General features: G+C 44.7%; 1 protein-coding gene across 2 annotated transcripts in view; it reads right to left on the bottom strand.

Annotated features, from left to right (window-relative positions):
- OTUD5 (OTU deubiquitinase 5) overlaps positions 1-13478 on the bottom strand; it is a 103814-nt gene that overhangs the window by 65063 nt on the left and 25273 nt on the right. For both annotated transcript variants that reach the window (XM_068248807.1, XM_068248809.1), the window contains exon 2: positions 5291-5384. In XM_068248807.1, coding sequence (XP_068104908.1) covers positions 5291-5384 — 94 coding nt within the window. The remainder of the gene's footprint in view (positions 1-5290; positions 5385-13478) is intronic.

The following is a 13478-nucleotide window of genomic DNA, read 5'->3' as shown; positions in this document are numbered from 1 at the left end:
TTACATGTTGTTGTAACATGTGACTTTAACGCCGCACTGTGAAAGAGGCCTAAAAGATACGTCCAAGTTAATTAAAAAAAAAAATACTTACTTGGAGCTTCCTCCAGCCCCTGGCAGTCGTCCTGTGTCCTCACGGCAGCTCCTGGTCTCCTCCGCTGCAGATGCCACCCTCGCCAGGTTGGCTTTCTCTGTGCTCCACCGTGCGGCGAGGGCACAGGATGGCTGCCAGGGGCTGGAGGAAGCCCCAGGTAAGTGGATATTTATTTTTTAATTACCTTGGACGTATCCTTTAACGAACAGAATCATTGCCATCCGTTGGCTCGCCCCAACCTTTTTTGTGTGTGGCTTTAACAAGGAACTTATCAATGGCATGTATATATATCAGGTGCGTGGTGGTAAGGGACATACACTTGGGGGGAGTTTGGAGCAGCAGGTGTCTATTGGAAATAGCTGTGCAGTGTGTGGACATGCCGCTCTGGTCAGATTTGATCACAGAGGGATCTATCTGATGGTCGATCTGGCTATACATCAAGGGATGTATGGCCAGCTTAACCTTTTCACCTCGAAGAGTTTTTCCTCTCAAAAAACCAGAGCAATTTGAACCCGTCAGCGCTCCTTCCATTCACCTATAACTTTATTACTACTTATCACAACAAAACAATCTAGATCTTGTGTTTTTCACCACTGATTAGGCTTTCTTTGGGGGGACTTTTTGCTAAGAATTATTTTATTCTAAGGGCCGGTTTCCACTACACGCAGATTCTGCATGCAGAAAACTGACTCCAATTAATGCCTATGGGCTTGTTTCCACTGAACGCAATTTTTCTGATGCAGATTTCCCATAGGCATTCATTGGATTCAGTTTTCTGCATGCAGAATCTGCGTGTAGTGGAAACAGGCCCTTACTCAGTTTTAATGGGAATAATAAGAAAAAAAATTGAAAAAAAAAATCATTTCTCAGTTTTCGGCCATTAGTTTCAAAATAATACATGCTACCGTAATTAAAACCCACACATTTTATTTGCCCATTTGTATCGGTTATTGCAACGGTTAAATTTTTTCCCTAGTACAATGTATGGCGCCAATATTTTATTTGGAAATAAAGGTGCATTTTTTAAGTTTTGCGTCTATCCCTAATTACAAGCCCATCATTTATAAAGTAATTGAAGTATACAGTTTTTGTATACATATTAAAAAACTTCAGTCTCTAAGGTAACTATTTATGTATTTTTTTTTAATTTGTAATTTTTTTTAGTTAAAATAAAAATAAAAATGGTAACTTTAGGGGAGGTGTGGGAGGTCAGGGGTTAATTTAAAAAAAAAAAAAAAGTAACTAGGGATGATAAACTAAAAAATTAAAAAGGGGTTGCAATATTACAATTTGGCCACAAGATGTCCTCAGTGGTGACTTCAGCTCCGTACTGTTAGTACGAAACGGAAGCACTACGCGCACGGGATTCGTGAATGGCTGAGCCGTCTGTATAGACGGCTGCAGCCATTCACACGGGGAATTAGATCAATGAATGGGATTTGTTTTCCCATTCATTGATCTAGCGGCGGGCGATTGGCGGTAATGAGCGGCGGTACAGAGCGCGGGGGGACACGTCGGGAGGGACGTAGCAGCTACGCCCCTGCACAGAGTTACGCAGGGACGTAGTTACTCGTCCCGGGGGAGGTGAAATGGTTAAAGGAACACTGAGGTGGCAAGTGACATGATGAGATAGACATGTGTATGTACAGTGCCAAGCAAATAACTAGGGTGTATTCCTTCCTGTATCCTTCTTGTCTGAAAGAGTTAAACATCAGGGATGTAAGAGACAGTTTCTGTACAGTCACGTGATCAGCACCTGGTTAGACTAAAGGTGCCCATTAACAGTACAATTTTTCACTAAATGCAATGTTTCGACGCGATTTAAATGATTGTAACTAATCGGAAGGCAATTAATCAATTGTTCACATTTAGTGAATGATTCTTTCTTCGAATGTGATCATAAAATCCAACTTTCGGATCAATTTTATCCTATTTAGAAATCGACCAAAGAATCCTTATCGACTGCCTTCATAAACAGCAAATCCTCTATACAATTCGATCTTAAAATTGCATCAAAAGATCACATTTGGTGAAAAAATTGTACCGTTAATGGGCACCTTATAGGTAACACTCGCTGATAAGAAATTACAGCCCCCTCACAAGTAATAATCGCACCCAAAATGCCACCCCCCCCGACCGCGCAGCCGCCGCAACACCCCCAAACTCAACGCCACACAGACGTCCGTCTGAACCAGCCCTTAAGGCCCATACACACGTCGGATTTCCGTGAACGACGGGTCGTTTGCACGCCCCGTCGTTCGCCCGCTAAATCGGGCGTGTGTAAGCCCGGCGGATCACTCAAACTCACCCTTATCAAGCGAACGACAGTCTGTACACACGCCCGATTTAGCGGGCGAACGACGGGGCGTGCAAACGACCAGTCGTTCGCGGAAATCCGACGTGTGTATGGGCCTTAATGCTCAGTCCCTTTTACTATCACACCCCCTAGTGTTAAGGTGCCTCTAGACCTAATGATTAAGGGCAGATTCAACAAAGACAAATTTATCTCTAATCCAATCTGATTAGAGATACATTTGTCTTTTGGTTGATTCTGCCCATATACTGCAGGCTGATTCCCGTCTGATTTCAGCATGAAATTTTCAGGGAACCGGCACCGCTGCTGCCCCCAATGTATAAATGCATCTCCCAGTGTGTGCATTTATACATTACCTGTCCTGTAGCAGCCTCCGCGCAGTGTCTGTAACCTCCGGGCAGCTCTCCATACACGCTACTGGCGCATATCGTTTGACGTCAGACGCTAGGCGCCAGTAGCGTGTACAGATAGCCGCCCGAAGGTTACGGGACATCGCTCGGAGGCTGCAACAGGACAGGTAACGCATAAATGCACACACTGGGAGATACATTTATACATTGTTGCGGCAGGAGTTTTGTCATCTCGTCGCTCGTTCCGAAATCGACCGCTGTACACCCGACCAACCAACTTTGGCGCGACATCTTGCGCCATGTGCGATCCACCATGTGACCAATTACCGTCCCGAAATTGGTCGCTTTGTCGATCGGGCATGCACTTGGCAGCACCAATTTTCATTCAATTCGATTATAATCATCGAACTGAATGGTTGATTGGCTGCCAAGTCGTCTGACGTACGGTCATCTTTACCCTCATGTTTAGCACCCTTCTGAGCCATGTCACTGATGACTAATAGAATAATGGGCCTTGCCCAGGAAGCTGAAGTTGGGTTTCATGAATGAAAACTTCCAGCAGAGGATGCATTTAAAATAGCTCACTAGATTTAAAATGCTTTGGCCTTAAAACATTGCATTCCTGCTGTTAAAAACACAGTCGCATAGTTTAAATTTTGTCAAATCCGCTACCGTGTTAATAAGGAGCTTCTGCTAGATACTGAAGAGCAGTTAATAACACTATTGTCCTTGAAGCTGTGTGGTGCAGGCGCAGTGTAGCTGAGGTCGTACACAAAGGGGAGTGCTGCCACGAGAACATCTGCCAAGCTCTTGTAGGATATGGTCAGCGGGTCTGTGTGGCAACGGTGGGGTCGTGTAGGACATGGGAGGCCTCTGGACTATTAAGAGGCTTCCCTAAAAAGAACCAGAGTCAAAGCTTGCGTTCAGAAACACAAACTTCCCTAAGGAAGAGGATCCCAATGAGGCTTCCCTCGCTGTCCTCCAGTCCCCTGTTGCTGCTTGCGGACCCTCCAGCTGATCAGGGCCATGCTCCTCTTCTAGAACGCTTGTGCATACTCGGCTCCAGCTTACTGTGCAGGCGTGACCGCACAGTCGCAGTACGGCCGCACTCTTTCTTGACAGCAGTGCGAAAAGAGGATCTTTAAATTATTTTAAATTATTAAAAAACCTGATTCTTACCTCAGGACGGAGGAGCCTCTGGATCCTAATGAGGCTTCCCTCGTCCTTCTAGCAAACCCGATTCAGCGCTGAGACCCCCGGACAAACCAAACCAAAAAAAAAAAAAAAAAATAAGATCACAGTAGCCTGCCTGGGCAGGTGCACTATCGGCTTTCCACTCAGGCAAGCATAGCCAAGCTCAATCGTGTCTGCTATACAGTAGAGCAGACCCAATCATGCTCAGCCCTTTCCACCAAAACCCAAGGGGAAAGCCTCTAGTGCGCCTGCGTGCAGCAACAACAAGCTCACTTTCTGGGATCCCATCATTGGATCGACTCTGCCGAGGACAGGGGAAGCCTCTTTAGGATCCAGAGGTTGCCGTCTTCCAAGGTAAGTACCCTCTAGGGGCACTTTTTTTTTTACTACAGGTACACTTTAAAGAAACCTTGTAACAGAAAAAAGTGCCCCTGGTGGGTACTTAGCTCGGGAGGGGGAAGCCTCTAAATCCTATCAAGGTTTGCCCTGTCCTCCTTCGTCCCACAGCGGTCTTGCTAGGATCCAGAGGCTTCCCCCTCCTGAGGTAAGTACCCCCTAGGGGAACTTTTTTTTCACTTCAGGTCCACTTTAAAGAGAAACCCCAACCTAGAATTGAACTTTATCCCAATCAGTAGCTGATACCCCCTTTTACATGAGAAATATAATGCTTTTCACAAACAGACCATCAGGGGGCGCTGTATGACTGATTTTGTGCTGAAACCCCTCCCTCAAGAAGCTCTGAATACCACGGTACTCTGGGCAAACTGCCACAATGTAACAATGTTCACAGACAGGAATTAGCTGTTTACAGCTGTCTCTAACAGCCAAAACAGCTAGGAGCAGCTACATAACCTGCCCACAGTAACAATGTCACCATGTAATACATGTCAGAATGTGATTCTGGGAGAGGAAAGATTTTACAATGAGCAAACACTGACTAAATCATTTATACATAATTATGGTAAAAAATGAAGTACTTTTTTTACTACATTATTTTCACTGGAGTTCCTCTTTAAGTATCTAACTTTTATTCAGTGATTTACTAACCTCAACTTCCCTTTCCTGATTGAATCTAACTGAATCTAACAGAGTGTTAGGATTGTGGAAGTGTGGTGGGTGGAGCCTGAGCAGTTTTATAAAACCGCTACTTCTGCAGCACCAGTGCCTTCAGGTCTAAGGGAGGAGCCATGACAGATATATCTATTTTTGAAAGGCAAAATACTTTATACTGATTTTCCCTGACTCTACTAACCTTTCAAAAAAGAAAGTCAACAAAATAGAGAAACGCTTTAACATAACACAGCTGGACAGCCATATGTGACACAAACACAAAGCACTCACCGACAGCTCGGAATAGACAAGCCCCGTCTTCCTTCATTTGTTTAATAATGAATCCTTTCTTCTCCTGCAGGGCCTTGGCAAACCAATTCTCCTGCTGGAAAATAAAGACACAAAGCTGCATTAGACAATTCAGTTTAGCGAGAGTATTTGCCTGGCAGTGATGCATCCTGATGCACGTATAGAAGATTTTGCGCGCGCTTCACCCCTCTTCTGGAATGCCCTCCCACAACACATCCATCCAACCTTTGGTTCCTTTAAACACTCTCTCAAAACTCACTTTTTCAGATAAGCATACGTTCTACCTTAGGCCATTCCCCCGGTGTCCTAAAGCTAAGTTGCACTCCTACTAGATATCCTAAAACACACTGCCTCTCGGTATGTTTATTGCATACTACCCCACCTCTTGTTCTCCCCCATTCCTTTAGATCAGGTGTGCCCAATAGGTCGATCGCGATCTACCGCTGGCCGCGTCACATTACATTTTGCGGCTGGCAGCTGCGCGTCTCATCAGATTCTGCTGCCGGCCGCTGGCCAATCTGAAGGCAGGGTAGGAGAGAGGCGGTGCAGCTGGAGAGGAGGAAGCCGCAACGTCATAGCTAGGGGCGGCGCTAGGCACATTGCATCCACGCAGGCTGCCCGTCCTTCGCTCGCTGGAGCATTCCGTCAACCGCCCATCTGCACTCCAGCCAGCCGCCGCTGGAACTGGAGGGAGGTAAGTGGCCCAGGCAGCTACATCTAGCTATCTATACTGAAGGCACCTAACTATACCTGGTAATCTATACTGAAGGCCCCTACACCTAGCTATCTATACTGAAGGCACCTAACTATACTATACCTGGCAACCTATACTGAAGGCCCCTTCACCTAGCTATCTATACTGAAGGCACCTATCTATACTATACCTGGCAACCTATACTGAAGGCCCCTACACATAGCTATCTATACTGAAGGCACCTAACTATACTATACCTGGCAACCTATACGAAATGCTCCTACACCTAGCTATCTATACTGAAGGCACCTAACTATACTATACCTGGCAACCTATACTGAAAGCCCCTACACCTAGCTATCTATACTGAAGGCCCCTAACTATACTATACCTGGCAACCTATACTGAAGGCCCCTACACCTAGCTATCTATACTGAAGGCACCTAACTATACTATACCTGGCAACCTATACGGAATGCCCCTACACCTAGCTATCTATACTGAAGACACCTAACTATACCTGGCAACCTATACTGAAGGCCCCTACACCTAGCTATCTATACTGAAGGCACCTAACTATACCTGGAAACCTATACTGAAGGCCCCTACACCTAGCTATCTATACTGAAGGCACCTAACTATACCTGGCAACCTATACTGAAGGCCCCTACAACTAGCTATCTATACTGAAGGCACCTAACTATACTATACTATACCTGGCAACCTATACTGAAGGCCCCTACACCTAGCTATCTATACTGAAGGCACCTAACTATACTATACCTGGCAACCTATACGGAATGCTCCTACACCTAGCTAACTATACTGAAGGCACCTAACTATACTATACCTGGCAACCTATACTGAAGGCCCCTACACCTAGTTAACTATACTGAAGGCATCTACACCTAACTACACTATACCTGGCAACCTATACTGAAGGCCCCTATACCTAGCTATCTATACTGAAGGCACCTAACTATACTATACTATACCTGGCAACCTATACGGAATGCTCCTACACCTAGCTATCTATATTGAAGGCACCTAACTATACCTGGCAACCTATACTGAAGGCCCCTACACCTAGCCATCTATACTGAAGGCACCTAACTATACTATACCTGGCAAACTATACGGAATGCTCCTACACCTAGCTATCTATACTGAAGGCACCTAACTATACTATACCTGGCAACCTATACTGAAGGCACCTAACTATACTATACCTGGCAACCCTATACTGAAGGCCCCCACACCTAGCAATCTATACTGAAGGCACCTATCTATACCTGTCAACCTATACTGAAGGCCCCTACACCTAGCTATCTATACTGAAGGCACCTAACTATACTATACCTGGCAACCTATACTGAAGGCCCCTACACCTAGCTATCTATACTGAAGGCACCTAACTATACTATACCTGGCAACCTATACTGAAGGCCCCTACACCTAGCCATCTATACTGAAGGCACCTAACTATACTATACCTGGCAACCTATACTGAAGGCCCCTACACATAGCTATCTATACTGAAGGCACCTAACTATACTATACCTGGCAACCTATACTGAAGGCCCCTACACCTAGCTATCTATACTGAAGGCACCTAACTATACTATACCTGGCAACCTATACTGAAGGCCCCTACACCTAGCTATCTATACTGAAGGCACCTAACTATACTATACCTGGCAACCTATACTGAAGGCCCCTACACATAGCTATCTATACTGAAGGCACCTAACTATACTATACCTGGCAACCTATACTGAAGGCCCCTACACCTAGCTATCTATACTGAAGGCACCTAACTATACTATACCTGGCAACCTATACTGAAGGCCCCTACACCTAGCTATCTATACTGAAGGCACCTAACTATACTATACCTGGCAACCTATACTGAAGGCCCCTACACCTAGCCATCTATACTGAAGGCATCTACACCTAACTATACTATACCTGGCAACCTATACTGAAGGCCCCTACACATAGCTATCTATACTGAAGGCACCTAACTATACTATACCTGGCAACCTATACTGAAGGCCCCTACACCTAGCTATCTATACTGAAGGCACCTAACTATACTATACCTGGCAACCTATACTGAAGGCCCCTACACCTAGCTATCTATACTGAAGGCACCTAACTATACTATACCTGGCAACCTATACTGAAGGCCCCTACACCTAGCTATCTATACTGAAGGCACCTAACTATACTATACCTGGCAACCTATACTGAAGGCCCCTACACCTAGCCATCTATACTGAAGGCATCTACACCTAACTACACTATACCTGGCAACCTATACTGAAGGCCCCTACACCTAGCTATCTATACTGAAGGCACCTAACTATACTATACCTGGCAACCTATACTGAAGGCCCCTACACATAGCTATCTATACTGAAGGCACCTAACTATACTATACCTGGCAACCTATACTGAAGGCCCCTACACCTAGCTATCTATACTGAAGGCACCTAACTATACTATACCTGGCAACCTATACTGAAGGCCCCTACACCTAGCTATCTATACTGAAGGCACCTATCTATACTATACCTGGCAACCTATACTGAAGGCCCCTACACCTAGCTATCTATACTGAAGGCCCCTAACTATACTATACCTGGCAACCTATACTGAAGGCCCCTACACCTAGCTATCTATACTGAAGGCACCTATCTATACTATACCTGGCAACCTATACTGAAGGCCCCTACACCTAGCTATCTATACTGAAGGCCCCTAACTATACTATACCTGGCAACCTATACTGAAGGCCCCTACACCTAGCTATCTATACTGAAGGCACCTAACTATACTATACCTGGCAACCTATACTGAAGGCCCCTACACCTAGCTATCTATACTGAAGGCACCTAACTATACTATACCTGGCAACCTATACTGAAGGCCCCTACACCTAGCTATCTATACTGAAGGCACGTATACCTAGCTACCTAAATGTTGGTAGATCTCCTGGAATTTTAAAGTAGCTCGCAAGCCGATAAAGTGTGGGCACCCCTGCTTTAGATTGTAAGCTTACAAGAGCAGGGCTCTCTCCCCCTTTGTGTCTTACAATTCATTATACATGTGATTCCTCATGCTGCTTTTGTCATGGTCATTACCAATTCTGTATTGTGTATCAATTCTGTATTTTGTCACCGATGATGTATTTTGTATATTGGTGTATTCCATTGCCTGTATTATTATGTACTCCATGTTCGTTTCTTTCTTTGTACAGTGCCATGGAATATGTTGGCGCTTTATAAATCAATAATAATAATAACGCACACAGCTGAATTTGTGCAAGACTGACTGTTCCCATCCACATTCTGATCCACAAAGCCATGCAAATGACCGATCAATGGATTTCTAATGTCATTTCTGATGGCTCAGCAACCAGGTGGCGACTCTCTTATGAGTGGTTTCTAACCGGGACCACAATTCACTTATTTTCAGATAATAGGATCATGTGATCATCATTTACATTGAAAGTGAATTTAGGCAAAGCTGGGGGCGGGCCACAGTAACAAAGGAGGGGGTGGCCAGAGTTTTGGTAAAAATAGTTGCAGCAACTGTCATCCCGATGGAGGTAGGACAGCCCCCCTTCATCGGTATGACACCACCTGTCACCCAATTACGTCGGATCAGGTGACTAACCCTGAGTCAGAAACTTCTGATCTGCATGCTTGCTCAGGGTCTTTGGCTAAGAGTACTAAAACCACTAGCTTAGCAGAACAACCAGGCAATCTGCATTGTTTAAAAGGAAATAATGATGGCAGCTTCTATACCCCTCTCAGTTCAAAGTGATTAGATCATATGCTATTTAGCATCTTTAACCCTTACTTCCTTATATTGTGTGGACTTGTCGACTAACTTTAAGCCAATGTGAAAACAGAGACGCCAGTTCAGGATAAAATAGTAAAAAAAAAAAAAAAAAAAAAAAAAAAAAACTTTTAAAGGATACCCCAACTGAAATGTGACATAATGAGATAGAAATGTGTATGTACAGTGCCTAGCACACAGATAACTATGCTGTGTTCCTTTTTTTCTTTCTCTGCCTGAAAGCGTTAAATATCAGGTATGTAAGTGGCTGACTCAGTCCTGACTCAGACAGGAAGTGACTACAGTGTGACCCTCACTGATGAGAAATTCCCCTCTTTTACCTCTTTCTTGCTCTCAGAAGCCATTTTCTGCTAGGAAAGTGTTTTATAGTTGGAATTTCTTATCAGTGAGGGTCACACTGTAGTCACTTCCTGTCTGAGTCAGGACTGAGTCAGCCACTTACATACCTGATATTTAACTCTTTCAGGCAGAGAAAGAAAAAAAGGAACACAGCATAGTTATCTGTGTGCTAGGCACTGTACATACACATTTCTATCTCATTATGTCACATTTCAGTTGAGGTATCCTTTAAAATAGGAAGGTAGTGGTGTTCACTGAAGTGCGAGTTCACTGAAAAAGATTCTTCAGTCAAAGTACGCCAAGATTTTATGCAACACGTTTCGCGGATGTCATCCCGCTTCCTCAGGCAACAATAGGAGTCTTTTGTGGTCAGAATAAGCCTAAGCGCCTAGCTATTTTATCCTGAATTGGCGCCTCTGATTTTTTACGCTGTGTATAAGTCCACCCCTGGTGAAGGGGTACTACCCCTGTTTATTTGCTACGGAGAGCAACAATCTTAATCTGAGTGGGGTCAGGTCTAATCTCGCCACCTGCCTTCATAGTGGTTGTCAGAGGTAACCCAATTGTGTGAGAATAAATTACATACATTTATATTATCTTAGCCAATGTTTTCTTTGGCAAAGTTATTCACTCATTGTAATTCTCTCTTTGTTTGAATGTGTTACTCTTGACTACCGTAATTTGCAACATTAGTTTTAGGGGTGCATGAAAAAAAATTAAAGCGCCCTAAATTCATGGACCTCCAGGCAAAACTTTCCAACCAGTCAAAAGACTAATGCAGCAACTCATTCAGAAGTATAGATTACTTTTTAGATGCATTTACTGAGCATTTCTATGGATAGGATGATTGGATTACATACCATGTGCTTTGTGCATCATGGTACAAAGAAAGGACAATAAATGTGACCAATAAAAACAGTGCCTGCTGACAATACAGGAGGCTTTAAAGCGTGCACTAGCCATTTATACTGAGGGATAGGATTAGACAGCTGACACCAAACCTATGCCTCACTTCCTGCCTTCACTGTTACTGTTTTGTGTTACTAATGTTGGAAACTGCTCAGTCAATGAGCTCCACCTAGTGGCTGGAAATGGTTAAGGTTAAAAAATGAAAAAGGTGATGCCTAGAAATTACTTTCATTTGAAAATGACAGTGACAGGTGGAAATTCAACAGTTTGCATGGTAAGAGCAGAGACTACACCATCAGGCACAGGCTACAGTATCCATGTCATCTTTACACCACTAACAATATCTAAGGCTTAATTAGACACAAGACTATCCTGCTCATTGACAGCTTCTTTCTTGTGGGCCTCAATATGTAGGAGACAAATGTTAACACGGAACTGCTGACTTTTTTTTTTTTAAGTTATGCATAGAATGGAAAGGGTTACCATAATCCCTCTCCTTCAGGATTTTGTGATCACCTGTGTTGCCATGGACCACCACAAACTTTAAAGGAACCATAACTGAGTATAAAAAAAAACCCAAAAACGTTTCACTTAACTGCGGCTTCCCCCAGCAGATTCATCCAAAGTTGATCTTTATTAGTTCCATGTATGTGCCAGCTCTTTTCCTTGTTGAATACTGCATAGAGGCGTCATCCCTCTTTTCAGCTGTTGCACTCCCATGGACTATGGGTTTGATCCTTTAGTGAGTCTGAGACAATACTACCAATGTGATTCCCCCAGCAGATGTCCTGTGCCGTTATTTACAGATTGTCCGGTCCCCCACCGTGGCTCAGTTTAGTTTTCGTCAACTGAGCAGTCGCCGAGCATTGCATCTGCATGGCTCTAGCCCTGCGTATCCTCAATCGCACTCCCATCCCGGTAGCCATCTCGTGCCAGCGCAGTACGCATAAGCAAGTTCTACTACAGCGCAGGCGCAAAACAGCAACAGGGACAGGAGCTCGATCGAGGGCGTGCACGGCCGTAGCCACGTTGCCAAAAACAAAGCAGCCAAGGCGGGAGCCCGGGTGATCGTTGAGTGATGCCGCGGGCACAGGACGTCTGCGGGGGCTGGGGAAAGCTCTGGGAGGAGAATTCCGCATAGCTGCACAGCCCAGGCTAAGCATCACTCAGAGGGTGGGGTTTCAAACCAATGTACAGCAATATATAGGATGGACTCAAAGCAGAGGAAAGAGAATTTAGGAAGCGCAAAAGGTTAAGGCCCCGATCATATTCCAAACGCGGACGGCCAAGCGTGCGAAACGCAACGCATGCGAACGCACGCCATCCGCGTTTGTGTGCGTTGCGTGGCTGATCCCATCACTGAAAAGTGAATAGGACAGCCACGCGGTTTTTGCAAAAAATGCGTGCAGCATGCGTTCCCAGACAGCACAGGTCCGGAACGCATGCAGTGTGAACACCAGACAGTGCATTGTATGCACTGTCTGATGTCGTGCGTGTCGGCCTCCCGCACGTGTTTCCAAAACGCGGCTGGAAACGCGTGCAGTGTGAATGGGGCCTTACTTCCTGAATATATAAAGTCAGCGCAGGTCTATAGTAATACAGCTTTCGTCATTTTCTGGTATACAGGATCTTCGAACAAAAGAGTAAAGAAGCAAGGCTTACCAGATTCCAACAACCAACATTATAAGGTTGTAAACAAGTTTGATAGATGGTCCGCAGAACTTTCAAATGGTGTAGTTTCACTAGCGATGTTGCACACCACAGATTCCTCCGGAATATAGTAGATTTTCTGAGGTTGCAGAGACTCACCAAAGGGGAGTCCAGTAGGATAGTGACATGAAAGAGATGTACGGCACATCTAAGTGTAAACCGTCTTTATTACATAACAAGTAAAACAATTTAAAAACCAGGATAAAGGAAAACTCACATACGGGGCCCATGCACTGGGAACCCCAAAAAAGTAGCGCGCATAAAATGGTCAATAGAAGACCTCAAATAAAATGGTGCCGCCTGTTGCCTTCCCGACCGGTTTTGCAATCTTGCTTCATTTCAACCCTGACGACGCAAGATTGCGAAACCGGTCTGGAAGGCGACAGGCGGCACCATTTTATTTGAGGTCTTCTATTAACCATTTTATGCGTGCTACTTTTTCGGGGTTCCCAGTGCACGGGCCCCGTATGTGAGTTTTCCTTTATCCTTGTTTTTAAATTGTTTTACTTGTTATGTAATAAAGACGGTTTACACTTAGATGTGCCGTACATCTCTTTCATGTCACTATCCTACTGGACTCCCCTTTGGCGAGTCTCTGCGACCTCAGGATATCTACTATAATCCGGAGGAATCTGTGGTGTGCAACATCGC

This window comes from Hyperolius riggenbachi, chromosome 8 (assembly GCF_040937935.1).
Source record: "Hyperolius riggenbachi isolate aHypRig1 chromosome 8, aHypRig1.pri, whole genome shotgun sequence".
Taxonomy (NCBI): Eukaryota; Metazoa; Chordata; class Amphibia; order Anura; family Hyperoliidae; genus Hyperolius; species Hyperolius riggenbachi.
This window is presented reverse-complemented; position numbering and strand designations above follow the sequence as displayed.